Source organism: Carya illinoinensis, chromosome 10 (genome assembly GCF_018687715.1).
Source record: "Carya illinoinensis cultivar Pawnee chromosome 10, C.illinoinensisPawnee_v1, whole genome shotgun sequence".
Classification (NCBI taxonomy): domain Eukaryota; kingdom Viridiplantae; phylum Streptophyta; class Magnoliopsida; order Fagales; family Juglandaceae; genus Carya; species Carya illinoinensis.
Window position 1 is genome coordinate 18,846,522 of NC_056761.1, and position 27,884 is coordinate 18,874,405.

Here is a 27,884-nt window from a genome sequence, read left to right on the forward strand (position 1 = left end):
TTCCACCAAGTAACTACCCAAGACTAAAAAGTAGAGAAACAAGGAAGCCGAAAGCATCATTTATGGCTTGTTGTGCAAATTTTGGCATTAACACCATCTAATAATGGCAACTATTGGAGGGGTAGGGTGTATATATAGCAAGTTAGCAACAACAAAGTTGAGCTAGTAGAAATGTAATAAAAGTTGAAGCTGGCATTGAATATGGTCAGGGATGTACGTTTGGGGCAAAAGGGAGAGAGACATTTTTCATGAAGACAATGTGCCAACTAGGCAAAGTTTCATGGCATTAGAGATGATGATATGTTTGTTACAAGTGTGGCTTCTAATCTTCCATGCAATGTTCATAATGCAAAGGAGAAAAACGAAAACGAGCCAACATTAGGGTATGGTTAGGCAATTGAGTGAGTGAATATTTACGAATTGAGGAAAGTGTTTCAAAAAATTTATGTGCTTGATCTCAAGTTTTTCACTATAACTGAGCATCTCTAGAATTAATCGATTGGAAATAATTTTACACATTTCTTTTTTAAAAAAGAGTCTGCGAGACTTGTACATTCTAAAATTATATTTTCATTACTCTTACTCAAAACTTTATTTTTACATGTCCGCTTTCATTAAGCTACATTTGGATGTTGAGATGTGTTGAGTTATTTTGTGAACAGTAATATTTTGTTAGTCTTATTGAGATGCGCTTAACTTTTTTAAGTAGAGATAAGTTTTACTTTTTAAGTTGAAATATATGAAGTAGGTTGAGATGAATTTTAATTTTTTTTTCTGAAAAATTAAAAATATAGTAGGACCCATCAATAATTGGTTATCATTCTCATACACCACACATCATATTTTTTTTCATTTTTCTATAATAAATATGTAGTGTATAGATGATAAATAGAGCAACTCAATTAATTTTTAAAAAATAAAATAACAATAATATTAAAATATATAAACTATATAATATAAGATGACGAGTAGGATTTCTCTAAACTTAAGTTTTAACATTGCATAAACAACCGGAGGCAAGCCTGACCCGGTTGGATCATAGCATTCAGTTTGTAACTTGGAACAATTACGTTCATCAGTCGTGTTGCAAAAAGTCCAAAACTGATAATGGAAACATATGATTGGACGACAATCGTATTTCAAATAAAAATTAATTTTTTCTTAAAATATATATTTATATAAAATAGTTTATATTTATAAATATATGAAAAAGACATTCTCTACCTAATTATCATAATTTAATTATTTCAAAAAAATAAAAACTAAAACCCTTTCTATAAATGAAATGTATGAAAAGTTGGTAAATCCATAAATTCATAAAGTCCAGTGTGAATAATATCAAATGAGATGATGTTAATTAAAAATTAATAGTTAAATAAAATTTTATTAAAATATTTTTTTAATAATATTATTATTTTTAAATTTAAAAAAATTAAATTATTTATTATATTTTATATAAAAATTAAAAAAATATTCAAACCAGCATTCCCTGAGGCGTACCAAAAGTTTAAAATTGTGTTTCAGTTTGGTTTGGCCATTACGATTTCTCATCTTAAATATAAAATTTTTATTTAATCATTACAATTTTTTTAAATTTTTATATAAAATATAATAAATAATTTAATTTTTTCTAAATTTTTTTAAATTTTAAAATAATAATAATATTAAAATATTTGATATTAAAATTCAAAGTTCTAATCTGAATTCAGTGGCCAAACGGAACCTAATACTGCTACTAACGTAGAGAATCTTTGCCACCCAAGGACTAATACTGCTACTACTCAACTCCCTGGCTATACTTTCCTCCTGCCTGTTGTACGTTTCACCTCTCTGTGGTCCTTCGATCTCATTTCTCCTCTTCTTCTTCTTCGTTTCTTTATTTTCTATTACGTTTTTTCGATCGTTTTGGTTTCTACTCCAATTATGGTACGCGCTTTAAGGTTTTTGTTTTTGTTTTTCCCTTTCGTGCGAACGCATGGCAATGCAGTCCTTTTATTTGATTCATGGTTTCTTTCTTTTTGGGTGAGCATCTCCTGTCCGGCTTTCATTGCCGCTTGCTTTCTCTATCCGGTACTTCTTCTAGTCACAAAACGATTCTCCTTCCTTCGTTTTTTTTTGGTGTGTCTCGCTCCTCTTCTGTTCTCTCTCTAATTCTATCAGGGCTTGCTTGGTTCTTGAAAGCCATTTTCTTTCTCTTGGTTTATTTATTGTATTTTGTTACGTTCTTTCTTTTTTGAATGCACTCCTAATGGGAACTTTTTGGATCTTGATATCTAAACTTGACTCTTATATCTTATATGGGTCTGTCATATTTTCAAATTTTAGTTAATGATTTTAATTTGTTCAAATTTGAAAATCGGTTCTATTAGGGTCTTTTCCACCTATTATTGTTTTGCAGACACGCACTGACAGAGAAAAACAATCTGCATATTCCATTTCTATATTTATTAGCTCGGACACAAACAGAAAGTACAAAGAATATGAAAGTTGAAAAATCTTATGCATTTATTTGTTTCTAGTTCTGATGGGCATTTAATTTTATATGGGTTTTCGGCTTCTGGGTCTCTGTGGATCTAGAAGTTCTGTATCAGACATTCTCTATCTTCACCTCTCAAATTTTGAAATCAAGTGGTGAACTTTCCAGGCTATCAGTTGCATAAAAGTTTCGATATTTTCAATAATATAACTTTTTCTCAGCCCTTTTTTTTCTCTTCTATTGGGGCCCAGTTACAATTACTTTTGTGTTTCAATTTTTCGTAATTTTCACTTTTTATTTTCCAGATATTACTGTTTCGTGGTTTGGCTTTTGTTGCAGCACATTACAACATATGAGATATAAAACTTTGATCGTTGATATTGAGGCAAAGGATTAAATTCCTATTTGTATGACCACTTAGGATTGGAGGGATTTCTCCAAATGCTAAATCTTGGCAGGTCCAGAACTCAGCCAAGGTCCAACAGATCGATGTCATTTGGAGGTGGGATTTTCTTTATCTCTATAATTCACTTCAATGTATTACTACTTAAAAACTATTTGCCGATAGTTCTTTTCTCTCTAGCGAAAAATATGTCACCCAAAACCTATCTGGTTAAGATTTCAAAACAATCATTTGCATACGGCGAAACCTGGTTCTTTCTGGTTATGTGCTGCCTCTTCTTAACTTCATCGCTTGAGATATATATTATTTATGTTTGGTGTCTTGAATCCCGTTCATACCTGCAGGCATGGACTATCCAGACCCAAAGAAGAAGAGCAACTTTGTAGGAAGAATCATTTGGGTTGCTGCCTTTATAGTAATATTCATTATGGTGCTCAAGCTGTCTACAAATTTTAATAGTGCATGCCCGGTAACACCATTGTCTTATCTTTGAATGACCTTCTCATTGTTAAGTACTATGTTGTGATGGATTGGTTTTTTACGTAATTAGCATGCATTATCGCATGTCTATACATTTATTTAACCTTATGTCAAGATCAATGCACAGAGAATCTTCATTTGCGCTTCTAGCAATCACGTGATATCTAGCCAAATTTTGTGATAGGTAGCAGTCACAGCCAAAATCACAAAAAAAAAAAAAAAAAATACTTTACTAATATTTCCTTTTCGGTTGAGAGTGAGCCACTAGATAAAGGATGAACTCCACTTCCAGTGCGAGTTGGAGCTACAATACACAAGACAATTCAAGTTTCTGAAACCCCCTTTTGTTACATCTACACAGCTTTGATACTAAATATCCCCCGTAACTTCCATGTAAAACTGCTACTAACTGCCATAATGCTACTTATTTGCAGGCGCCCACACACACAAATATATATTCACATAAATATCACTAAATTACGTAGTAACTGCTGCATGCCCCTCTACATGTTCATGCAATTATGCAAATAACGCCTAGTAACTGAAATGCAATTTGCATGTGTGGTGATGTAGCTCCCCTGTTTTGCATGCTTCTGACTTTTGTGACCTCCGAGACCCATCATTCTTCCCCCATCCACTTGAGCCTTGTCCACAAGATCCACAATATGAGTTTTCCTAGTTTTCTTCCACTTGGTACTGGTGCTAATTTGCAGGCCTTTAATTATGACCATTTGCAAGTTTGCATGTTGAATGCCTTCACTTGAAATGGTGACTCCAAAGTCCAAAGACTCAGCTCCAAACTTTGCTTCAATCTTTGAATGAGTCCAACTTTGTAAATCAAAACTATGAATATCATTAAGATAGCAACTATTGATGTTTCCACCATATTTGTAGATCTTGATGTATTTGTACATCTATTATAGGCTCTGCAATTAGATACTCGTGGATACCAACTTGAATTTTCTTTATCCAATAGCTATGCTGAAAAAAATGTATTACTTTCATGGAAGACATATTTCCAAGGCCACTCCAGTTCTTCCATTTTTTATGCTGAACAACTTCCAAGAATTAGGTTTCTGTATGTTGCAAGGCCCTCTGGTAGCATACATTGACCCACACAGCCATTCATGAAATTGACTAAATAACAGTGGCTTTCTTTCATGAGCTACTACATATAAAATTAAAAAAAAAAATAATAATAAAAATAAATAAATAAATAAATAAATTTTCCAGTTGCATAACTTCGATGTATCTCAATTCACACCCATGAACATGCTCATCTACCTCACCCTTCGATTCACTCTCACGTATAGCACTATCCTCTGTTTTGCAAGGTTGAGAATGTGGGAAAACAGACTTGTTCCATTGTCCATGTGATGGTGTGAGATGTTGAATAGTTTGTCTAAAAGACTCAATCTATTGCATGCGCTTGCCACGTATTTGGCTTGAACTTCTAATCGAAGAACTCCTTGTACTTCATGCAATCTGGTCTCTAACCCCTCAATGTGACCTTTGATGGTTGTCATGCTCTGATACAAATTGATAGGTATCATTCAGAGCTACAATCACAAAAACAAATATTTAACTAATATCCCTCTTCAGGTGAGAGTGAACCACAAGATAAAGGATAAACTCCACTTTGGGTGGGAGTTGGAACTGCGATACACAAGACAATTCAATTGTTTTGAACACCCCCTTTTGTTACATCTACACAACCTTTATATTAAATATCCCCCTGTAACTGCAATATAAAACTGCTATCGGGTGCCATGATATTTTTTTCCACACATATATACATTCACATAAATGCCACTTTAATAACTGCTGCACACCACTCTGCATGTTCACACAAATTCATGCAAATAACACCTAGTTGATGGAAATGCAAATTGCACATGTGGCCATGTAGCTTCCCCATTTTGCACACTCCTGACTTCTGTGATCTCCAAGACCCATCATTTTGTTTCATTTTGCTGGCATATTATACCAGCACTCGGCAGCATATGCCATTTAAACCTTATTTTATTTTAGATATGTATTTGTTTATTAATTTTATTTTGGAGAGTTTCAAGCAAGTTGGATCGTGGGTGTTGATGTGGGGGAGGGAGGAATCAAACCTTATTTCCTGATTGCTCCCATGATCCAGGCTGTTATCCACAAATTTTTGCAGGCCCCAGTTGATGTGTGTTTATTTGATACATCTGCAGTCTTGCTCCACAAATAATATCATGACCGGCTGTTTAGTTAGGAGTTTATGAATAGCGTTCACATATGTCTTAGTTACTAAGATATGTAAGATATCCCTATCTAAGTAATGTGTTGTTGACTTGTATGCAACATCGGTCTCTTCATTTTTGTTTTCTTTTGCTTTGTTTTTTGACCAGACTTTTAAAATTTACATTTGCGTTGTTTTGTAAAGAAGCAACAGAGATGCTAATGTTATTTATGGTATCTTTTCATACAAAGACATCCCCATCCATGTTCTTCTGTCTGTATTTTTTTTAGTGCTCTCAATTTTTCAGATATCTTAATCAAATTCAGTCACTGATAAATTATATTTTATTGTTCTCTTACTAGTCGCCGATCCACTAGTCTCTTTCATGTGGTCAACATCCGTGCACATATAGTTTACCAACGATGTTCTTGATGCAAATTGTGAATGATGCAAAATGTTGTTTGAAAGTTGTGTATCCGATCAATTTTTCTTTCTTTTCCAAGTGTGAGTTTTGTGTAGTCATCACAGATTTATCAACAGCTTTAAAAATTATTGTGAGTATCTAATATGTGTACTAATTTATAATTAATAAGAATTTTATTACCAAGAATAGGCACAGCCCAAGTACACAAGGAAGTATACAAAGGAAATCCCTACTACACACTAGAAAGCAGGAAATTACAACAGAAACAGATTCAGTACATTATCATCATTCCTTACAAAGATCCTAGCCCACAAACTCAAAGTAGAAAAGAAAAAATAACGAAGATCTTCAAAAGAATGCTCTGTCTTCCAAACATCTCCCATTCCTTTGTAGCCATAAACACCACATTAAACACAAAGGAATCATTCTCCATCTGGCAGCAGCACATTTCCTTGCCTCAAAACCAAACCAACATGCAAGGAGATCCACAACTTCCTTAGGCATCACCCAATATAAACTTGTCCGACCAATAACTTCATTCCACAAAGACTTTGCCACCTCACAATGTAAAAAAAGATGATTTACAGATTCACCATCCTTCTTGCACATGACACACCAATCGGCTATACACAAACCACGTTTTCTAAGGTTTTCCGTGGTCAATACTTTCCCTAGAGCAACCACTCAACTGAAGAACGCCACCTTAGTAGGTACCTTCACCCTCCATATGCTTTTCTAGGGGAATACATAGCCAGAATGACAATTAAGCACCTTATAAAAAGAACTGACTGAAAACCTGATATTTCCAGCATGATCCCACAATAGCCTGTCCTCTCTTCCCTGCATCACCTTTGAGTTATAAATTCTTCCCAGAAAATCTGAAACAACATTCACTTCCCAGTCATTTGCATCTCTAATAAAGTCAACATTCCATAGAATATTATTATCCGTACATTGAAGATAATCTGCCACAACAACATTTTGATCCCTTGCAATTCTGTAAAGGGAAGGAAAATTTGATTTAAGAGCTGATTCCGCACACCAAATGTCATGACAAAAGAGAATCCTCTTCCCTTCCCCCACCTTAAATTTAATATGTTCAGAAAACTCCCCCCAACCTTTCCTAATGCCCTTCCTTAAACTCACCCCATACACTTCTCTAACTTCATTAAAACACCAATCCCCCCACCCACTCCCAGATTTAACAGCAATAACATTCTTCCATAAATCTCTTCATGATATCTCCAAAGCCAAATCCAAGGAGTGCTTTATTAAACAACCTCAAATTTCTCACCCACAATCCTCCACAAGAAACCGGTTGACAAACCTTATTCTAACCAACCAAATGAAACTTCTTTTCCTCTCCTATTCCTCCCCATAAGAAATTATGATAAATTTTCTCAATTCTACTAGCAACCCCAACCGGCAAAGGGAAAAGTGAAAGAAAATACGTAGGAAGACTAGACAACGTACTCTTTATCAAAATAATTATTCCCCCTTTAGACAAATATAACTTCTTCCATCCAGCCAACCTTCTCTAATCTTCTCAATAACCCCATCCCATATCAAAACAGAGTTGTGAAGAGCCCCCAAGGGAAGACCAAGATACTTCAGCAGCAGTGAAGCAATCTTACACTCTAAAATATTAGTCAAATCTGAAATATGACCAACGGCACCCATTGGTAAAATTTCAGACTTGTTTAGGTTAATCCTGAGACCCGAGACAGCTTCAAAACATAACAAGAATGCTCTCAAAGATCGAATATGTTCTTGATTGGGCTCACTGAAAATCAATGTGTCATCAGCAAAAAGAAGATGAGATAATTTCATGCTATTCTGTTCCTCATTGCCCACCTCAAAACCCGACGAGTACCTTTCTTCTACCACCGCTTCCAACATTCTACTCGATGCATCCATGACGAGGAAAAGAAAAGGAGATAGTGGATTTCCTTGTCTCAAACCACATGAACTATTAAAAACCCCAACCAGAGTGCCATTCACCAAAATGGAAAATCGTGATGTCGAAATGCAATATTTGATCCACATACACCATTCTCTCCAAAACCATATCTCCCAAGCAAATACCAGAGAAAATCCCTACTAACATGGTCATACGCTTTTTCCATGTCCAATTTAATCAAAATTCCAGATTCATTTGATTTAATTCTGCTGTCCACATTCTCATTAGCTACTAATACCAAGTCAAGAATTTGTCTCCCTCTTACAAAGGCATTTTGAGATTTCAATATAATATATCCCAACACCCCACTCATACGATTAGCTTATCAAAATACTGAGAAACTGAGAATATCAGGAGAGCTTTTGGAAAAACTGTCTGCTATGTGCAGCGTAATTCTCACTAAGTAGTAGGCAATCAGCCCATGCTTTAGAAGGAAAGAAAAGATTACCATTCATAGTTAATTCTAATGTATAAGTCCCTAAGAATTAGCATCTATATAGGGTAAGAATATTACTTGTATAGCTAGTATAAATAGATAAATATACATGGTAAGAATTAGCATTTATTATATGCGGTAACATCCCCCCTCAAATTGATGCGGGTAAGTCAATTAGCAACAATTTGCCAACATAAAATTGATGCCGTTGTTGAGTCATGGCTTTGGTGAAGACATCAGCCACTCGGAGATAAGTAGAAATGTAAGGAAGAGATATCACCCGACTTTCCAAGGTATCGTGGATAGAATGGCAATCAATCTCAATGTGCTTGGTGCGTTCATGTAATACAGGATTGGTTGCAATCTGAATAACACTAGTGTTATCAACATGAAGAGGGTTAGAATTAGTCTAAGGAAACCCAAACTCTTCAAGAAGACCGTGTAGCCATACAATTTCAGAAGAAGTAGTAGACATGGCACGATACTCGGCCTCAGTAGAGGATTTAGAAACGCGATATTGTTTCTTACATCTCCAAGAAGTCAAGACATCACCTAAAAACATACACCAACCCATAGTAGATCAACGTGTATACGAACACCCAACCCAATCAACATCACTATAGGCAATAAGATGGAGAGATGAGCCGGTAGGAAAGAATAACCCACGAGCAAGCGAACCTCGAAGATAGCAGATAATGCATCGAACTGCAGCAAGATGGAGATGCCGAGGAGAAGGCATAAACTGACTGACCTGATGAATGGCATAGGAGATATCGGGTTGAGTAGTGGTCAAGTAGATAAGACTCCCAACCAGGCGTCAAGAGAGTAGGATCATCCAGAAGGTCCCCTTCATCTTTCCTGTATTTGACATTTAACTCCATAGGAGTATCAACAGAAGAAGTGTCCTCCAAACCAGCCAAGGTGATAAGATCTTGAATATACTTAAGCTCATTCAAGAAAATACCACTGGCCTGATGATGAACTTCCAGTCCTAAGAAGTATGTGAGTTGTCCAAGATCTTTCACGTGGAAAGTTGCATGCAACAACTGTTTAAGCTTTGTAATCAAATCATAGTTAGTGCCAGTAATGATAATATCATCCACATAAATCAAAAGGATTATGCCCGATGTAGACTTATGAAAGAAGAGAGAAGAATCATACTGACTTTGGGTAAAACTAAAGGTAAGAAATGTACTGCGAAACTTCTCAAACCAAGCTCGTGGCGCCTACTTGAGCCCAGATAGAGAACGCCTTAGCTTATAGACATCATGAGGAGAAGAAGTAGTCATACCAAAGGGAAGCTTCCTGTAGATCTCTTCTTGGAGATCACCATGAAGAAATGCGTTCTTTACATCCATTTGATGCAGTTGCCATGACTGTAAAGCGGCAATAGCTAAGATGGTTCGAACCGTGGTCATTTTGGTAACAGGAGCAAATTTCTCATCAGAATCAACCCCATATTCTTGTTTGTTACCTAGAGCTACGAGGCGAGCTTTGTATCAGGCCAAAGAGCCATCAGAACGAAGCTTTACAGAGAAAACCCATTTACTCCCAATAAGTTTGACTGTAAGAGGACAATGAACAATATACCAAGTGTGATTCTCCTCAAGTGCTTGAAGTTCTATTTGCATTGCATTTTGCCAACACTCATGTTCCATGGCCTGCTTGTAGCAAGAGGGAATGGAAATAGAGGATAAAGTAGCCACAAGAGAGATAGGGGAGGAGAAACCATACCGATTAGGGGGTCGAGAAGGACAAGTAGACCGGTGAAGAGTGGTGGAAGCAGGAGCAGGATCAAGCACTGGGTCAAGATCGTGAGAGGGCACAGAGGAAGTGGAACCAAACTCATGTCGACTACGTCTTTTATACACAAAATCAAGTTTGAACCTTTCCACAATAGTTGGGGAGTTAGAAAAGTTAGGCAGAAGAGATAAAGATGCAGATGGTAGCTCAACATGAGATGGAAAGAAATATTGATTTTCAAAGAAAACTGCATTTCTAGAAACTCGTATATGACAAGCATGGGGATCATAACAAACATAACCCTTTTGAGGGATATCAAAACCAAGAAAAGCACACTTAACAGACTGAACAGTAAGTTCAAGTCTTTCATGAGGAGGGAGATGCACAAAACAAACACAACCAAATTCACGAAGATCAGAATATGAAAGAGAATGACCAAACAACTTAAAGAAAGGAGAAACATGATTTAACATAGGAGGGGATAAGCGATTGATCAAATGAATTGAAGTAAAAATCACTTCGCACCAAAAACGAGGAGGAACAGATGATTCAAGTTTATGGATTCTTACCACATCAAGAATGTGACGATTTTTCCTCTCAACAACACTGTTTTGTTGCAGTGTCGTAGGACAAGAACGTTGAGAGATGATCCCTTTGTTTTGGAGATGGGCCTAAAACTCATTAGACATGTATTCTCCTCCAAAATCAGATCGCAAGATATTTATGCTGGCAGAGAATTGAGTCTCAAGAGGGGCAAGGAAGCGTTTAAAGACTGAAAAAACTATCGTCTTAGCCCGTAGGAAGTAAGCCCAAGTAAAACGACTAAAATCATCAATGAAAGTAACAAAGTACTTATAATGCGCATGAGAAACAGTAGGTGCAATCCCCCAAACATCACTATGAATAATATCGAAACATTGTGAGGCATGAGATGCATGAGAAGGAAAAGGTAGAACTTTACTTTTGCCAAATTTGCATGTTGTACAATCAAAAGAAAGATCAAGAGAAGAACATGCTTTATTTCTAATAAACTAGAATTAAACAAAATACGAAGTACATCTGAGTTTGGGTGGCCGAGACGTCTATGCCACATCTTATTTCTAGGGATAATTGGGGAAGGGGAAACATGGAGAGGAAAGAGTCGTCTCACTTTAGGTCTATTCGTGATCATCTTCCCAAACACTGGATCCTGCACAACACAACTAGAACGAGAGAAATGGACATTACAATTATTATCAACCAATTGACCAAAATAAGATATGTGGAGAGCGCAGGAGACACAAAAGCATCAGTTAAGGAAGAGGAAAGATCACTAACAGCACTGATAGGCAGAGAACTGCCATCGGTGTGTTAATTTTCAGATTTCCATCATAATTTCTAACATTGGAAAGATGAACAATAGTATTGGTCATATGGTTAGAGGCTCCGCAGTCAAAATACCATGGCTTAGAAGAAATTTTATGATTACTTGAGAGCCCAAAAGTAGAAAAGATCATCTGTTGTACCATTTCAAGAGTGAGTTTGTTCGGGTTTTCTAAGGTTGTAGAAGCAGGAATAGAAACAACTGGTGAGGCAACAGGCAGTGCAGTAGAACTAGAGGCACCAACGGAGGCATGATAAGTAGTACCCTGCTTCCTTTCAGGTCATATGGGACAAGTTGAGATGATAAGGCCTTGTTTCTTGCAATAGTTACAGAATTTCTGTGGGCAATCCCGAGCAATATGACCAAAAGCTTTACAACTATAACATTGGACAACACGCGTGTCTCTACCCTTATTCCTCCCTTGTGCTGCATAAGCCACAGGAATAGGTGTACTAGCAAGAGCCTAATGTTCCATGGAAGCTTGAGTGAGTAGATGCTGCTCCTCACGAAGAAGTTCACTCAAACAAGCATCCAGAGATGGGACAGGTGCACGATTCATCAGATTAGAACGTGCAAATTCAAAGTTTGGTCATAGCTTCATCAAGAATTGATTTCTCTTGCTGGTTGCATGCATTGCTTGGATAGTAGAGAGAGCTGCAGCGGGAACATTAGCATAAACAATGTCAGAATAGTCAGCCCAAAGATTTTGAAAATCAGAAAAATATTCCTCAATTGAGAAACTTCCTTTTGTGAAATTAGCCATCTCATACTCCAATTGAAATCGTCTAGCAGAGTTGTCTTGATTGTAAACCGTGTTGAGATAATTCCACATGTCAGCGACCAATTTATAAGGCCTTAGATTGAGAACAAGGTGAGGCTCAACTGAGCTAAGGATCCAGGTCATAACCCGAGCATCCTTAATTCCCACTTAGACAAAGTCTCAACATCTTGAGGTGTGGGATCACTCCCATCAATATGACCCCACAATTCTTTTCTTAAATAATTTAAATTGAAACTCCCAAGCAGAATAATTTTTGCCAGTAAAACGAATATGGAATGAGTCTAATTTATTGGATGACAGGATGAAACCAAGAATAAACAAACCAAGGGAGCTGCAAATAGAACTGACAAACAAAATCAAGACAGTGCCGAAAGTGGGATCCCAACCAAAACAGTGAGTGCCAAAATCCAGAACCAACTCAAGGAACACACAGACAACACCGAAATGGAGACCAGAGGAAAAAAAATTGCACTGACCCTAACAAAACGCAGAACACAACCAGAAACTGCAACAAATATCGCCGACGACCTCCTTGGAACCAGAAACACGTAACAACGAGCACCGAAATCCACAAACTCACCAAAAACCAGCAACAAATGGCGCCGAAATCCCCAAAGACATGAAAAAAAGAAAATTGAATCAAGCGAGATTCACGAACCTTGCTCTGATACCATGTCAAATTCGGGAAAACAGAGAAACTTTTTGGAAAAACTTGTCTACCATGTGCGCAGCCTCATTCTCATTGAGTAGCCCAATCCGCGATTCTTTACAAGGTAAGAACTATACATTGTAACAGCTAATGTATAACTCCTAACCATTAGCATCTGTATATGGTAAGAATAACTATTGAGTATATACATTAACATAGAATAATATAATATCTAATATCTACATTAACAATTAGCCCGATGTTCTATGGAAGCTTGAGTTACTAGATGCTGCTCCTCACGAAAAAGTTCACTCAAACAAGCATCCAGAGATGGGACAAGATCACAATTCATCATATTAGAACGTGCAATTTCAAAGTTTGGTCGTAGCTTTATCAATAATTAATCTCTCTTTTGCTGGTTGCATGCACTGCTTGGATAGTAAAGAGCTGCAGCGGGAACATAAGCATAAACAATGTCGGAATAGTCAACCCAAAGATTTGAAAACTAGAAAAATATTCCTCAATGGAGAGACTTGTGTGAAATTAGCCATCTCATACTCTAATTGAAATTGCCTAGCGGAGTTGTCTTGATTGTAAACCATGTTGAGATAATTCCACATGTTAGTGGCAATTTTATAAGGCCTTAGATTGAGAATAAGGTTAGGTTCAGCTGAGCTAAGGATTCAGGTCATAATCCGAGCATCCTTAATTTCCCACTTAGACAAAACCTCTACATCTCGAGGTGCGGGATCAGGGGTCCTCGGATGATGGTGCTACCTTCAAGGAAGGAGTTGGAGTAGAATTTGTATTAAGTTCAGTGGGGATTTGAGATTTGGGATTTGATGATGACGACGCGTGATGGGGATTCGTCTGAGGTGGAAAGTGAGAGGTGGTTGAAGGTGGAATAAAAAACTTTCATTTTTCCAAAAGAGGGAGGAAATAGATTTCATATCTCTGAACGTAGCAAAAGGTTGGCTAAGTTAATGTGTCTAGGTGGGATGGCAGTTTCATGGGTGGCAAAAGGGATAGAGGATTGTTTAGAACTTAAATGTCATGAAGGATTCTTCAGAGAGCTAAGAATGGGTAATGGAGTTCTCATTATTCAACATCAGTTTAACACAAGGGGTAGCTTTTTGCAACTCTTGGATTTCCAAAATGGTAAAAGGAAAGGGTGTTGGTGATTCCAGAAGGCGCTAATGGCATTGGATGGAAAGGCTTTCTTCAGTCCATTCGAGGTGTTACTGGGTACAAAGCCACTATTCTTAAGCATGCAAACAACAATGGGGAGTTTGTTTATGGAAAGATAGTGGGAAAGTGTTCCTCAGTCAAAGGTGTTTCGTACGTTGCGGTGTTGAGGTCATAGGTGGGTAGTCCAATTAAGATTAGCTCCACGATAGAAGGAAAGGGTAAGGCGTTTGTTGGAGACAAAGGCCATTAGGTGACATTGGGAGAAGTTGAGAGGGTCTTGTGGGACGTCAAAGCTCAATTGATGGGAGTTATGGAGTATGTGAGAGATTTGATGATTAAAGTGGATAAGGGGCTAGACCTAGTAGTGGGTTTCGGTGGTGGGTCGAAAAAGGATTGGGGAGGGAGCAGAGGGGGGGGGGGGGGGGGTAGATCTTATAGGTTTGAAGGCCTTAAGTGAGTCGGTAAAGTGCGTTTCAACACCGTCACAGATAGAGTCGTTGGACGCTGGCCTCTTTGTCCATGCTAGTGTCACATAGGACATCAGCAACATGTCATCCATGCCTCCTGGGGGAGTATTTGGCCCACAATCACCAGTTACAAATGGGGTTGGTACTTTGGAAGAAACAACTGAGCCTCTTTTAGAAGATACAAATGGGGTAACAGAAGATAGTGCTTCCCCTACATGTTCTATTCCTGAGGGAGCAGTAGGGTCTGACAAAGTGGTACTACAAGGATCATTGGGGGGTGATGCAAATTTCAGCAATGTCATCATCAATGGAGGGGAGGAACCTTTTATGGTGACAGAAAGAATGGATAGCAACCATTTAGCTGTCGAGGAGACTTTGGGATTTGTGTTGGTGCCTAGTGTGGAGGAAGGCTTAGAGTTGGGAGTGCAGTTAGGTACTGTGTCTAGGGATAATGTTGACCCCTGGTTTCTTGTAGAATTATAGGGAGATTTAATTTGATGATCTGTCAGCAATGTTAGGGGCTAAGATTGAGGAGATCTACAGCTAACAGATCATGTTTTCTTATCCCATGATTTTAGGAGATTTAATTTGATGATCTGTCAGCAATGTTAGGTGCTAAGATTGAGGAGATCTACAGCTAACAGATCATGTTTTCTTATCCCATGATTTTAGGAGATTTAATTTGATGATCTGTCAGCAATGTTAGGTGCTAAGATTCAGGAGATCTACAGCTAACAGATCATGCTTTCTTATCCCAAGATTTTAGGGGATTTGGTAGTCTGTTACCAAATCCGTAGATATGAGTTTCCATTTTTATAGCTTTCTGTTTTAGGTAGTTTTGATTCTTTCCTAAGTAAGTTGTAAATATTCCTAAAATAGATGAGTATTATCATCTATATATATATAGAGGGGAATGTAATCATTTTTTATATATTGGAATATTGAGTTTTTCCTTCCAATTCGATATTTCTCTTCCTCTGTTAAATGATATAGTGGGTTCCCCATCGGATTGGGTTCTTAATAAAGTTAACGGGTTTAAGCAAATCATGCGGATGTCAAATGATGCATATGAAGATCAAATCAAAGCTCTATTCACTATGATTGAGGTGAGCCACGTGCTTGAAACCAAATCAAGTTTCAAGAAAAGCAGGGAGTTAAAGCGTCTTTCATGGGCAATTAACTACAATGCTAAGGGAGGTAGTTCAAGTCGAGGCAGACTAAAGGGAGGGCATTGTGAAGATGGTCTTGTAGAGGGATTTGAATTAGTTGTACAGGAAACAAGGGGCTGGGGTTGGGGTGTCCATTCCAATTCGGGTTTGGTGCATTTAGGGTAGTTTTCACAGGCTTTTGGGTGATTCGGGGCACTCTAGTATGGGCTAGGTGTTTTCTTGTATACATCCAGTGTACTTGGTTACTCCTATTGATATATATAATATTTTTATTTAAAAAAAAAAAAAGAAAAAGAAAAGAGAAATAAAACTTTGGACCCAAATGAATGGGTTATAACTTTGTTATGGATTGAATGAAATTTGTCATTTCCAAATCTAAGTTGTTTTACATAGTGTTTCATTTCCTTCAGTTCTCCCATCATGAGCCTGGAGTAATGCATGTTCTAGTAACAGGAGGTGCTGGCTATATTGGTTCACATGCTACCTTAAGGCTTCTAAAGGACTCATACCGTGTAACTATAGTGGTATGCTTTTTTCCAGAAAGAAAGTTATTATATAATTATTTTCCATTTTCAATGTTAATTACAATGTCTTGAGATTTTCCTATTTGGCAGGACAACCTCTCACGGGGAAACCTGGGTGCTGTTAAGGTTCTCCAAGCATTATTTCCAGAAGCTGGAAGGCTTCAGTTCATTTATGCTGACTTGGGGGATGCAAAATCTGTATCCTTATGTTTTGCCCCTCTTGACATACTCTGAATATGACTGTGAGCAGGCATACTTGGATGTTTCCTTAACAGGTTTTTCAGGTTAATAAAATATTTTCTGAGAATTCATTTGATGCTGTTATGCATTTTGCAGCAGTTGCATATGTTGGGGAAAGTACCCTTGATCCACTTAAGTAAGTATTGTTTCTTGATCAATATATAGCCTATTTGAAATGTCAATCTTGCAATAAAAACCATGCTCTCTTTTTTCCCCTTTTGTTTCTTGCATCAAGCTTTCTAGGACAAGCTGATATGAAATGGAAATCATTGATGCAGAACTCATAAAGCCGCATTAACATGTTGACATGAGAATAATGGTAAATGATGCACCCAAACTTTGTTAGATGATCACTTGTCAAAAAGTTTGTTAGTTGATCTAATAGTGTGAAAGAGCTTGAATATGTGAGGCTTGCTTGGATCAATATGACCGTGCTTGAGAATTCCAGTTTTAGTTCCTGTGTTGGATCCTTGAAAAGCACCCGAAAAGGCAGAAATAAATAATACGAAACAATCGAGTTGTAGGATCCATTTGGGAATTTAATAAGCTCAGTACACCATAAAAAGAGCATCTCTATGTGTTCAGAATGTAAAATCTGGCCGGGAAATCATCAAAAGTTGGGAAAATTGGAATCATCAACTAAGAAAATGAGGTAGAAACACCTGCTAATACTTTAGCTAGAACAAGGAAAAGTCTGTTTTTATTATCAGGGTTCTTTTTAAAGGAGTTATTTTTTCATTTCAACAGGAAAATCTGAGCGCTGTACATGCTTCTACATTGCAAGATCTTGTTTATTACTCCATGCCAATAAAACTGATAAGAAAAAAATGTTACTGATAAAAATCTTGAGTGGCATTAAACTTGAAAAAGTTCATTTCTGAATGCATTTACTTATGAAAGATGGTCAACAGATAATTTTGTTTAAAGAACAATACAACAATGTTGTCAGTTTTTGTTCCTTAGTAAAAATTGGTGGTCAGTTATTTCTCTTTCTTTTCAATAAGTAAAAAAGTCAATATTGCTTGCTGTTAAACAATACATATTTTATTATTCCTTCTTTTATTTATTTTTTTTTATGCATAAGAAAATTTTATTAAGTAACCCTTAAACCTCTCCAACAAGCAAAAAGATCCACCAATCTCCTAGGCATCACCTAAGTCATTCCGCTCCCCTACCAAACACTCCATACCATAACACCCTAGCCATCTCACTGTGTAGTAACAAATGATCCACCAATTCTCCAGATTTTTTACATAGAAACACCAATATCCATAACAATTAAACCATGCTTCCTGAGATTGTCCAAAGTCAGAAGTTTCCCTAAAGAAGCAGACCAACCAAAGAACGCAACCTTTGAAGGCACCTTGCACTTCCAAGTACTCTTCCAAGGAAAAGATTGTACCTCATTTGGCCTAGGCAGCGACATTTACATAGAACGAACTGAAAACTTTGTATTCCCAGTATGAATCCAGACCATCTTATATCACTCATGTCCCTCCCAAGCTGTGTAGCATACAATAAGCCAAACAAATCAGAAACTTCATCCATTACCCAGTCATTCTCAGCTCTAGTGAACTGAATGTTCCCTTGGGGCGAACCACTAGAACAATCCAAAATCTCAGCCACAGAAGCTTCCGGATTCTAAGAGATACAAAAGTGGTCTGGAAAAACAGCACTAAGAACCCTACTACCACAACATGGATTATGCCAAAAAAAAATTCTGGAACCATCACCAACCACAAAATTAACGTGTTTTGTGAAAGCATCCCTGCCTCTCCTTATAATTTTCCACATCCCCACATCGTAAGTAGTAAGTAGTAAGTACCTCTACCTCCTTATAATTCTTTCTTTTATAAATGATAAAGCTTCGTTAAATATGTTTAAGGCACATCGAAGTGCACTGGTACTTATTTTATTGTTCTTCAGACTTTCAGCTTTGCCAATTACTATAATCATCTTTAATATGGTCTTAAGAGAGTAAACTCAAGGATTTGATAGTTGAGACTGGGTCCACAAATATCTGACACTAGGGTTTAAAACAACTTCTCAGAAGGAATGTGAATCATGACACCTTTGAAGCACTAAATTGACTACCACGTACATATATATCATGTTTGGACTAAAAAACTAGATATTACTATTTTTCCTGGGCCGATTTTTTATGTGTAGGAGGTGGATTAGAGTATATATGAGAGTTAGTGTGAAATGTCTGGTTGAGAAGTGGAATTTGAGTTTATAGCATGGAAAGTGGTTCACTTGTCAGGCGCTTTTGGGATGTAATCTTTGAAGGTTATTATTTATTTATTTTCTTCTAGCAAGTGAAAATACCCAAGTTGATTGCGAAGGCGCGTCCACAAAAGTAGAATAGGGCAGGTAGAGCAGGTAACTGTGTGATGTTGAAAGTAAAACTATATCCATGCGATTATATTCATTTTATCAGGTTTTGCATTAAGCTAGATTTGGATTTAGGTTGAATCTTGACGAGTCATACTTCTTAAGCATTGCAGTTTGGAATTTTCTTTAGTGTAGAGGTTTTGATGTGCACATAAGAAAACTGTGTAAAGTGAGATAGATGTTAATCCCCCCCTTTCAAGTAAGCAAGTAAAATGATGCTTTACATAGTGAAAACTTCTAAATCATATTACTAACCTTGATGTTGCACAGGTATTATCGTAACATTACATCAAACACCTTGGCGGTCTTAGAGGCCATGGCTACATATGGTGTGAAGACATTGATATATTCTAGTACCTGTGCAACATACGGGGAACCTGAAAAGATGCCCATTACTGAAGAAACTCTGCAGGTCAGGTTCTATTTCTGTATTGTAGCTTTTTTTCCACTACAGAAAAGTTGGTTACTTTTTTGATATGTAAAAAAAAAAAAAAGGCTGATTATGGGTTGACAACAATATTCTTTGTTTTCTTTCATTATCAAAATAAAAAGAAACCAATAAATTTGGTTTTATTATTTTTTAGAGTGGCGTGCTACAGCTACTTTTTGTGGATACAGAGTTTTGTTGCTAAAGAACTGTGAAACATTTTTGCATGAATTCAATTTCAGGTCCCCATTAATCCATATGGAAAAGCTAAAAAGATGGCAGAAGATATTATCCTTGATTTTTCTAAAAAGTCAGACATGGCAGTCATGATCTTAAGGTTGGTTTTTACCCCTTACACTATATATGTGACCATGTCCAGACTTCAACCCTCCACCTGGGTTGTTTTCTATAAGAATAAAGACATTGATAAACCCGAATCAATTGTCGTGATTGTTTTGGTACTTCTTTCACTTTTTGAAAATTTCAGATACTTCAATGTGATTGGGTCAGATCCAGAGGGCAGACTAGGTGAAGCTCCAAGACCTGAACTACGTGAACACGGCCGAATATCTGGTGCTTGTTTTGATGCAGCTCGCACTATTATTCCTGGGCTGAAGGTATACTGCATTCTTATTGAATGGCATTTCTGTGTTAGACCTTGAAAAGACTGTCTTTAGTCATTACTTACCACATCCAAATATGGACACACAAGGCATGTCTAGAAGAGCTACTCTTGTTGATAAAATTTTAGAAAAAATTCAAAGGGATATTTTTGGTTATAAACTTATGAACTTTTTCATTATCTGGGAAAGTAGTTGTTTTCAAATATCAAGAGATAATTAGGATACTTGAGAAATCTGAGAGACTTGGAACCTGTTGATTAGAATCTATGAGAGGGTTTCAATTTATTTATTGGCACCGGGTGTCTAGGACAACGTCCGACTAATCCCGGGGGTGCACAGGCCCTCGGCAAGGAGTTTTCCGTAAGTGCACCTTGGTAACTCAAGGAGAAAACCCCTCAATCTGATAGCCCCTAGAGATTGTTTGCACCCAAGAGAATTTGAACCTTAGACCTGGGGGGAGCATACCCCCAAGCCCAGGGCCTTTACCACTTGAGCCAACCCCTAGGGGTTAGATTCAATTATAAACTTAAGCTGTCTGGAGTTTGGAGTTGACATTGCACTGAACTTTTAACTTTTCAATTAATAGAATCTGTGAGAGTGTTTTGTTTATAAACTTAGCAGTGTAGGGTTTGGAGTTGACATTATGAGGACTCTAAACTTATAATTCAAAATTTAACCATCATGGCTTCCCAATCAACAGTACCATGCAAAGTTCATGATGCTGCAAAATTCTCCTCGTTAGTTTTTATATAGTTGTGGTATTTTGAGTTGTTCTAATCAGTTTTACATTAAAAAGAAAAAAGACTTCTTGTAATCTAGTGTTCTGCACTTTGCAGGTTAGAGGATCAGACTACGATACACCTGATGGCACTTGCATAAGGGATTACATTGATGTCACTGATCTGGTTGATGCTCACGTGAAAGCTCTTGAAAAGGCAGAACCTAGAAAGGTTGGAATTTACAACATTGGCACTGGAAAAGGTAGGATAAACAAAAAGAAAAATCATTATAATATATATCATTTACTTTTGTCTTGTGCATGGAAGACTTGGCACTTCTGATAGAGGTCTGAGGCTTCTTTTTGGATACCTTTATTAGGTAGATCTGTAAAGGAGTTTGTGGAGGCATGTAAGAAGGCTACAGGAGTAGACATCAAGGTTGATTACCTACCCCGCCGGCCAGGCGACTATGCCAGAGTGTACAGCGACCCATCTAAAATCAGGCAAGAACTGAACTGGACGGCACAATACACCGATCTTGAAGAGAGTTTGCAGATTGCCTGGAGATGGCAAAAGTCGCATCTTTATGGCTATGGCACCCCTTTGGCAGTTTCTTACTGAAAGGATCACACCATTCCATAGCTGTAGATTAATGAGAAGAGCCCCATGCACATGCAGAGTGCTGATTTCGGGAGACCGTTCTATTGCTCTCTGAGAATGGAGGGGTTTGAAATAAGATAATATCTCTTTAGGAGGTAAGAGTAGGATGCCAACCCATTTGTTACATGCATTAGAACAGATAGTAGGTCCAAAATTGTTATTGTTTGGTTTATCTTGTCTCATTGGTTGGTGATGGCATATGATATATAGGTTTGGAGGGTCATAGTTTGCGCAGATGGCCCCTTCTAAAATAGAGGGTAATGTTAGTAGTGTATCTTTTGTTCATAACTATTTTCGATCCCCCCTTCAGTGCTGGAACTTGTTGCGAGCAAATTACGAAATGATAGAAATCCACTGCTGGCTCTTTGATGCTTTTCTTTAGGGGGCAGCGCAATGAAACTACAAAATAAAGGAATAACCACGGGGTGGCCGAAAATGTACTGTTAACTTAAAAATAAATAAATAAATAAATAAAAATAAAAAATTAGCAATTGCCAAATACCAATCAAATGTTGTACAAAATTTTGATACATACCAGTTTGAAACCCAAAATTTTGATACCCTGTTGTGTTCGTGAGCTCGTTCCTTTTCCATGAAGAATCATACAAAACCCGCCAGTAGAAAAGTGGGCATTAACTTTTCTGGAAAAGAAATGATACTTATAATTGTAGATTGTGTAAACGCCGTGAAATATTTTTTAAAAAAATGAATAAATATGGAATTCATAAGAAAAAAATAATAATTTTTTAATAGTTAATTTTATTTTTTTAAAAAATAATTGTACAACTTTTACACATTCCACAACTGTATTTATCATTACTCTAAATTAGAATATTAACAAATTCCAATATATCCTCAAATGGGGATATGAAAATGAAATAAGAGTGGAATACCTCCCCCCCTTAACATTACACCCTTGAAATTTTGACTAAAGTACACCTCAGACACACCAACTAGCACTTGCACCTCTTAAACTTTCAGTGAGTACAACTCGGATGTATGATTTAACCCTTCCCAAAAAAAAAGAAATGATACCTTTTAATGGTGTCTTGAGTTTTTCAAAGAGTTTTCGAAGAAACATCCTAATCTCTGTTGATAACTATGCCCTTCAAAATGGACAAAGCCACTCATTTTTCGCCTAAAAGTAGTATTGACACGGAATATTTAGGTCAAAAGATAGAATTTTCCCATATTGACACAGAATATTTAGTTCATTCTTCCCATATTTACAGGTCAAAAGATAGAAAATTCCAAGACATCCAATCAAAACTTAAGGCTGCCCCCATATCAGTCAAAAGTTGAAGTTCGTGATAAATAACCATTTTTTCTCATTTCAACGGTTCTTCATTTTAAAACTCTTTACTGCTGAAACTAGTGTCTGCAGTAAGAGTGCCGTGACTATGAGAACCATATTAGTCTACCATGTGGCCGTAACAATCAAAGTACCTCCACCGCATTCTTTGGCATATTATTAACAATGCACAGTCCATCTGAAGAAGTAATCACTGCTGTGCATCTGTAGTTCATGGAGGCAGAAAAAAAATTAGATACTGGATGTTGAGCCAACATTATTTTTTAAAGAAACAAAATATACTTGATGCAAATATAGGCATTGAAGTTGAAAAACTATGAGAATTATGATTCAAAACACAAAGTAAGGACCACCCTACTACCTACTAGACTAACCTACTACTTACAAGAATTTACACATGTATATACTAAACTTTTTCCCAGGCAAGTGTACTTCAACTAGTTCATAGAAAAAGGTGCATATTTCTCTTTAATAAATTGCCCTACATCCTAGCAGTAGCGCTCAGTAACTCTGGCCAGTCATCTAAATGTTTGAGTATTTCTTATATCACGAAGTATCAGTTCTTAGGTGACATAAGATGCTATACCACGATCTTCAATCAATCATAGTTTATGTAATTTGTCAATTCTTCCACATATATACATGAAATGTATTGAACATGTGGCTGCACAGGCCCATGTGTGGTTGTGCATACATGCTTAATGATGGATTTGATTTCGGTAAGAGCAGTGCATAATTATTTACAAGGAGGCAAGAAAACTAACGGGAACTTGCATATGACTCCATGGTCCACGACCCCATTGACTTTATCAAGGCTTTCAGCTACTTCCGCTGCATTTGTAGTTTACACAAGGAATGAGAGATTATCTTGAAAGTATAAACAAGAAGAAATAAAAGTTGGAAGCATCCAAGTGTAAATCCTACCAAGGCTTGGAATTGGAGATGTAAATATAACATCAAGAACATTATGGCCTTCTCTAGTGACTAAAGGGAAATCACCCCCTAATGGACTTGCTTGCCCTATGGATGACCTCCTCCATACCTATACTCACCAAGAAAAACAAAAAATTAAGAGAGTTTATTAACAGAAAATATAGTATTCCTTACTAGATCCTTGTCTCATTAACAAGAATGAAAAGTGCAAAGTTTTATTGCTGTTCCAAAGCTGTGATAACTTTTGCTTGGTGGTTCTATGTGATTGTCGTGGATGGAAAACACACAAGGCATCCGCAGAGTAATGATACTTCGCTTTTGCTATCGAGGAATATTATGATCTCTATTTTTGTCTTTTTGGTTGCCCCGTGGGGGCAATATCCTGAGCTGGCGGGCAATGTTTGAACCCTTTCAAGATGTTGGATTAAAGGTTGTTTGGTCTAGATGCAGGGACAAAAAGATTCTTGTTCTAGTTCAACAATACTCTTTGTGCTGTCCAATTCTGTTGCATTTACCGAAAAGTAATCCAGATGATGGTGGGAGTCTCTCCTTTCCCAAAACTCAGATCTCAAAAAAATTCTCAAATATTCTCAACATTTTTTATAACTAAATATGGCCTAGAGATTTCCAATCTTGGGAATGTTTATGCCAGGGAAAAAGTTCATAGTTTCTAATGTATAAGTTAAAGAACATAATTTGAAACTGAATGACATAGATACACACAGATATATGCATGCATATATTAATTTAAAACGCTATAATGTCACCTAAGAAGCGTACCTCTGCATCACCTAAAAATAGGTCATCAATCTCTTCAGCAGTTTGCATCCAGTTGAGCTGAAACATGATTCGAGAATCAGATGCAAACAATTATCTCCTCTAACTCTTATTGTTAATGTCTCAAATTGTTTTAAGCTGATAACGTGTGTAATTGCTTACAGATTGAATCAAAACTGGGATGGACCCATCCAGATCACCTTTGTACTGACTCTGTGTGATCATGAACGCAAGCTTTTTGGCTGCATTTAGTATGGACTGAAAGTATAGAATGAAAAGGGTAATTAACAAGTAATAGCAAGCTTGTTGGCTGCATTCAGTAGAGACTGAAGGTAAAGAATGCAAAGGGAAATTCATCAGTGCTGTCATGAATTAAGACCTAATGTGGAATACAAACATATGCAAGTTCAAATTTTCAGAGATATAATTTTACATTTAAAAAAAATAACTAACAGCTTATAAAAAGTTCCTATGCTATAATCCAAGTCAAAGAAGCACCCTAAAACAGGAAACACAAAAATATTTTGATTCACCTTCTGTTGAAGGAGTATTGACTCCTCATCTTTTGGTCTTTGGCGTCCAATGATAGCACTGAGTGTTCCTTCTTCTATAATATCAGCATCATCAAACGCAAAATCAATCTACAACAAAGCAACTAAAAAATGATAGCCTACTAAGGCTGAAGTTTTAAGGAATACCATGATAATCATGTGTTAAGAGACATGCAGGCACATTGTTAGGGAAAACTCTAATAATATCTCTAAAACTAGTGAACAAATTTCATGGGAGTTGAATCTCACTTTCACTTCTCAAACGACTTGGCTTTTTTTTTTTAATTTTTTATCAACTTTTTATGTGACCACCAATGTGTTGTAGAATTGGACCTATAAAAGAAAGAACACATTTGAAAAATGTTCTGGTTCATTGAGGTTTCTTATAATAAAATATTCACTAGGATATTTATCGATAATGTTCTTGAACAAAATAGCATGCAGTTTAATATTCACATAACCTAATTATAATAAAAAGGAAACTGTTATGATGTTCAAAATTTGTGCACACTTGAAGACAATCTTGATACTTATCCATTGGAACTCCTGCCTTCGCTGCTTCACTTGCACTTGCAACGGACCTGCAAAAAACCAAAGCACAATATGTGAGCTTGGTGGAACTGAAAAGTAGCAGTAGAAGTACTTAGGAAAGACCACGAAAACAAGCAAATAAATATAAAACCATTATTCAAGCTAGTTGATACCATAGAAATTACCCACGGCAGATTAGAACAGAAAAGAAGCCTTTTTTCCTGGATTCTCCATAAAAAAGTGCTGCTCAAAAACAATTACTGGAGTAATAAATAAAATATTAAGTTGTATACATGAGTTTTATCTGGCCCTAACCGTATTATTAATGTAAGTTTCTTCGACGAAAACTCTCTCTTAGAAATCATCCAAATTGCTGGAGGCTTCCTCCTCCTCCTCCTTTCTCCTTCCCCCTCTCCTTCCCTCCTTTCTCTTCCTTTCCCCTCTCATTCCCTCTTCTCTCCATCCCTCCTTCCCTCCTCTTCTTCCACTCCTTCCCTCATTTCTCTTCTCTTCTTAATTTATTTTGTTTTCTTCAAGGATGAAAAGATGGATCTAAAGTTCTCCAGTACTTCTTGTGAGGCACAAGCAGCACAAGATGCTTTATAGGCCGATTGTTGGGAAAATAGTGGCAGATCACCGAATCAGATCATTCAGATTTGACTTTTATGGCTGATTTCAAAGTCTACCAAAGTAGATCTAAATTGTAATTCATCATTTTCACATCTATTTTTCTGCTTTCATTGTTGTTTCCTTTTGTTTAGTTAAAAAATAAAAATAAAAAGATCGTCTCTTGGACGTTTTGTACATAGAGATTAAGTCATCTTCTCTTATGGAGGGTGGCGTATGAGTCTCAGTTTTAGAAAGAGTGCTGTCTCTTAGACGGTTTGTCTGTAAAGAGCTACAACAGTAGTTAAGACTATACTAATCACAAAGGAATTTGTATACTGGTAGAGCTCCAAAAGTAATAGTTGGCTTGTGATATGGGAATTTCCTTGTATGTATCTAGTCATGGATGTAACTTTTCTCTGATAAATGAATGAAGTCAATTTCCCAAAAAAAAAAATGTAAGTTTCTTCGACAGTAACTTTTAATGGAGCACAGATTAACAGACCACAACTCAACCAGCTGCAGAGGAAATTTGGACCATTCAACATAGCAGTTACAGGATCTCACTTGTTTCTCAAGTAGTCTATGAACAAATTATATCAGAATTTATTAAATTACCAATTGTCCCAAAAGCTCACTCTTCGAGGTCAATAAACGGAATTTTTGATCAAAATGTAATATTTAATTGAAATGAGATTAGTATGTAGTCAAAGTCAGAACTCAGACCTATGCTCTGATATGAATAAAAAGAATCACAGATTGTAAATTCATCACACTTTGAGTTTGTCGTGCAATATATATATTTTTTCACTGGGAGTGTATATCTAATTAACATAACAACTTTGATGACACATTATCACTAGTTGGAGTTATTTGCACAACCATTTTATAGTCTTGTTGCGTGGGACTTGATCCTTGAGCAGTTAGCTTTAAGCAGGGTTCTTTATCATTGGATGTCTTTAATAGAACTTAGCATTAACAGAGAAGGGAAGCAAAAGAGAAAATCAGCAGGCAAAGGGAGAATTACCACAACCAATGGCATAGAAGAGATAAAACTTACGTGGGTACACCTACTATATCTTCTAAAACGCCAGCACGAAGTTGTCGACCCAGATATTGTATGGCCATACCAGAAGCATGACCAGACCCCAACCCAATAACCATGCCACTTTTTATGCACGTATCCACCTACAACAAACTTCAGCCATCAGAACCGGAAATCAAGATATGCTTTTTATCTCTCTATCATACCATATTGATTGCCCCACTTTCTTTGCTTCTTTCTTTCACAGCAATGACCATACTTTTCAAGAATCAAATGAAAAGGACTTTAATTGGGAAAGCATACAGTGTAATGGGCTGCTTGGAGGAGAGCCGAGGCGTCAGCGAGACTTGAATGAGTAACACTGATAGAACTCGTCTTTCCTCTACTTCTGCGTTTTGTGCCAATGCCATTAAAAGCTGCGGGCACATGCACAAGAAAATTAATGGACGACGAAGACGAAGCCAGTGATGCCATTGTCTATGGCGGTAGATCTTCCACCTCTGGCGTTACGGATAAGTAAAGGACTCAACCTCCAACCACAACTATGGCGCTAGACAGCCATTTTTGCTAGGCCTGGTGGATTTTTAAGCTGGGGTCTAGCCTCATTCCCTGGCCCAATTCAAGTTTTATTCTTGCATTTTGTTTGTTTATTTATTTTAATATCCTGATTTTACAAATGAGAGTGAGAAATATTAGGCACTTAAAGCGAATTATAAGCATTAATTTTATAAATTTTTTATATAATTAATTCTGCTCTTTATAAACCTGCAAAAGTCAAAACCTCTTAT

At 36.9% G+C, this 27,884-nt stretch overlaps 2 protein-coding genes across 19 annotated transcripts; one reads left to right on the forward strand and one right to left on the reverse strand.

Moving 5' to 3' along the window:
* The first annotated feature begins 1,715 nt into the window (after nucleotides 1–1,715).
* On the forward strand, nucleotides 1,716–21,615 carry LOC122278275 (UDP-arabinose 4-epimerase 1-like). Of its 12 annotated transcripts, none has more exons than XM_043088443.1 (13): nucleotides 1,724–1,926; nucleotides 2,028–2,118; nucleotides 2,898–2,978; nucleotides 3,224–3,348; nucleotides 15,638–15,691; nucleotides 16,165–16,278; nucleotides 16,369–16,476; nucleotides 16,563–16,654; nucleotides 19,183–19,324; nucleotides 19,582–19,676; nucleotides 19,827–19,956; nucleotides 20,799–20,943; nucleotides 21,061–21,615. In XM_043088443.1, the coding sequence occupies exons 1-13, from the start codon at nucleotides 1,924–1,926 to the stop codon at nucleotides 21,300–21,302; spliced, it is 1,422 nt and encodes a 473-aa protein (XP_042944377.1). In that variant the 5' UTR covers nucleotides 1,724–1,923; the 3' UTR covers nucleotides 21,303–21,615. The 12 variants fall into 12 exon arrangements, with proteins under 12 accessions (XP_042944384.1, XP_042944377.1, XP_042944380.1 ...); XM_043088446.1 differs by having other exon boundaries at nucleotides 2,028–2,070; XM_043088450.1 differs by lacking the exon at nucleotides 2,028–2,118 and having other exon boundaries at nucleotides 1,716–1,815; nucleotides 2,816–2,978.
* On the reverse strand, nucleotides 21,166–27,700 carry LOC122278277 (probable ribose-5-phosphate isomerase 4, chloroplastic). 7 transcript variants are annotated; one of them, XM_043088460.1, is made up of 11 exons: nucleotides 27,400–27,700; nucleotides 27,112–27,239; nucleotides 25,426–25,495; nucleotides 24,897–25,004; nucleotides 24,526–24,621; nucleotides 24,367–24,423; nucleotides 23,578–23,695; nucleotides 23,428–23,484; nucleotides 22,788–22,857; nucleotides 21,877–21,982; nucleotides 21,166–21,740 (listed from the first exon to the last, which is right to left on the reverse strand). In XM_043088460.1, exons 1-9 carry the CDS (start codon nucleotides 27,568–27,570, stop codon nucleotides 22,844–22,846), a joined length of 819 nt encoding a protein of 272 aa, XP_042944394.1. In that variant the 5' UTR covers nucleotides 27,571–27,700; the 3' UTR covers nucleotides 21,166–21,740; nucleotides 21,877–21,982; nucleotides 22,788–22,843. The 7 variants fall into 7 exon arrangements, with proteins under 7 accessions (XP_042944394.1, XP_042944392.1, XP_042944390.1 ...); XM_043088458.1 differs by having other exon boundaries at nucleotides 23,398–23,484; XM_043088456.1 differs by having other exon boundaries at nucleotides 23,418–23,484; nucleotides 27,400–27,699.
* Nucleotides 27,701–27,884: the final 184 nt, after the last annotated feature.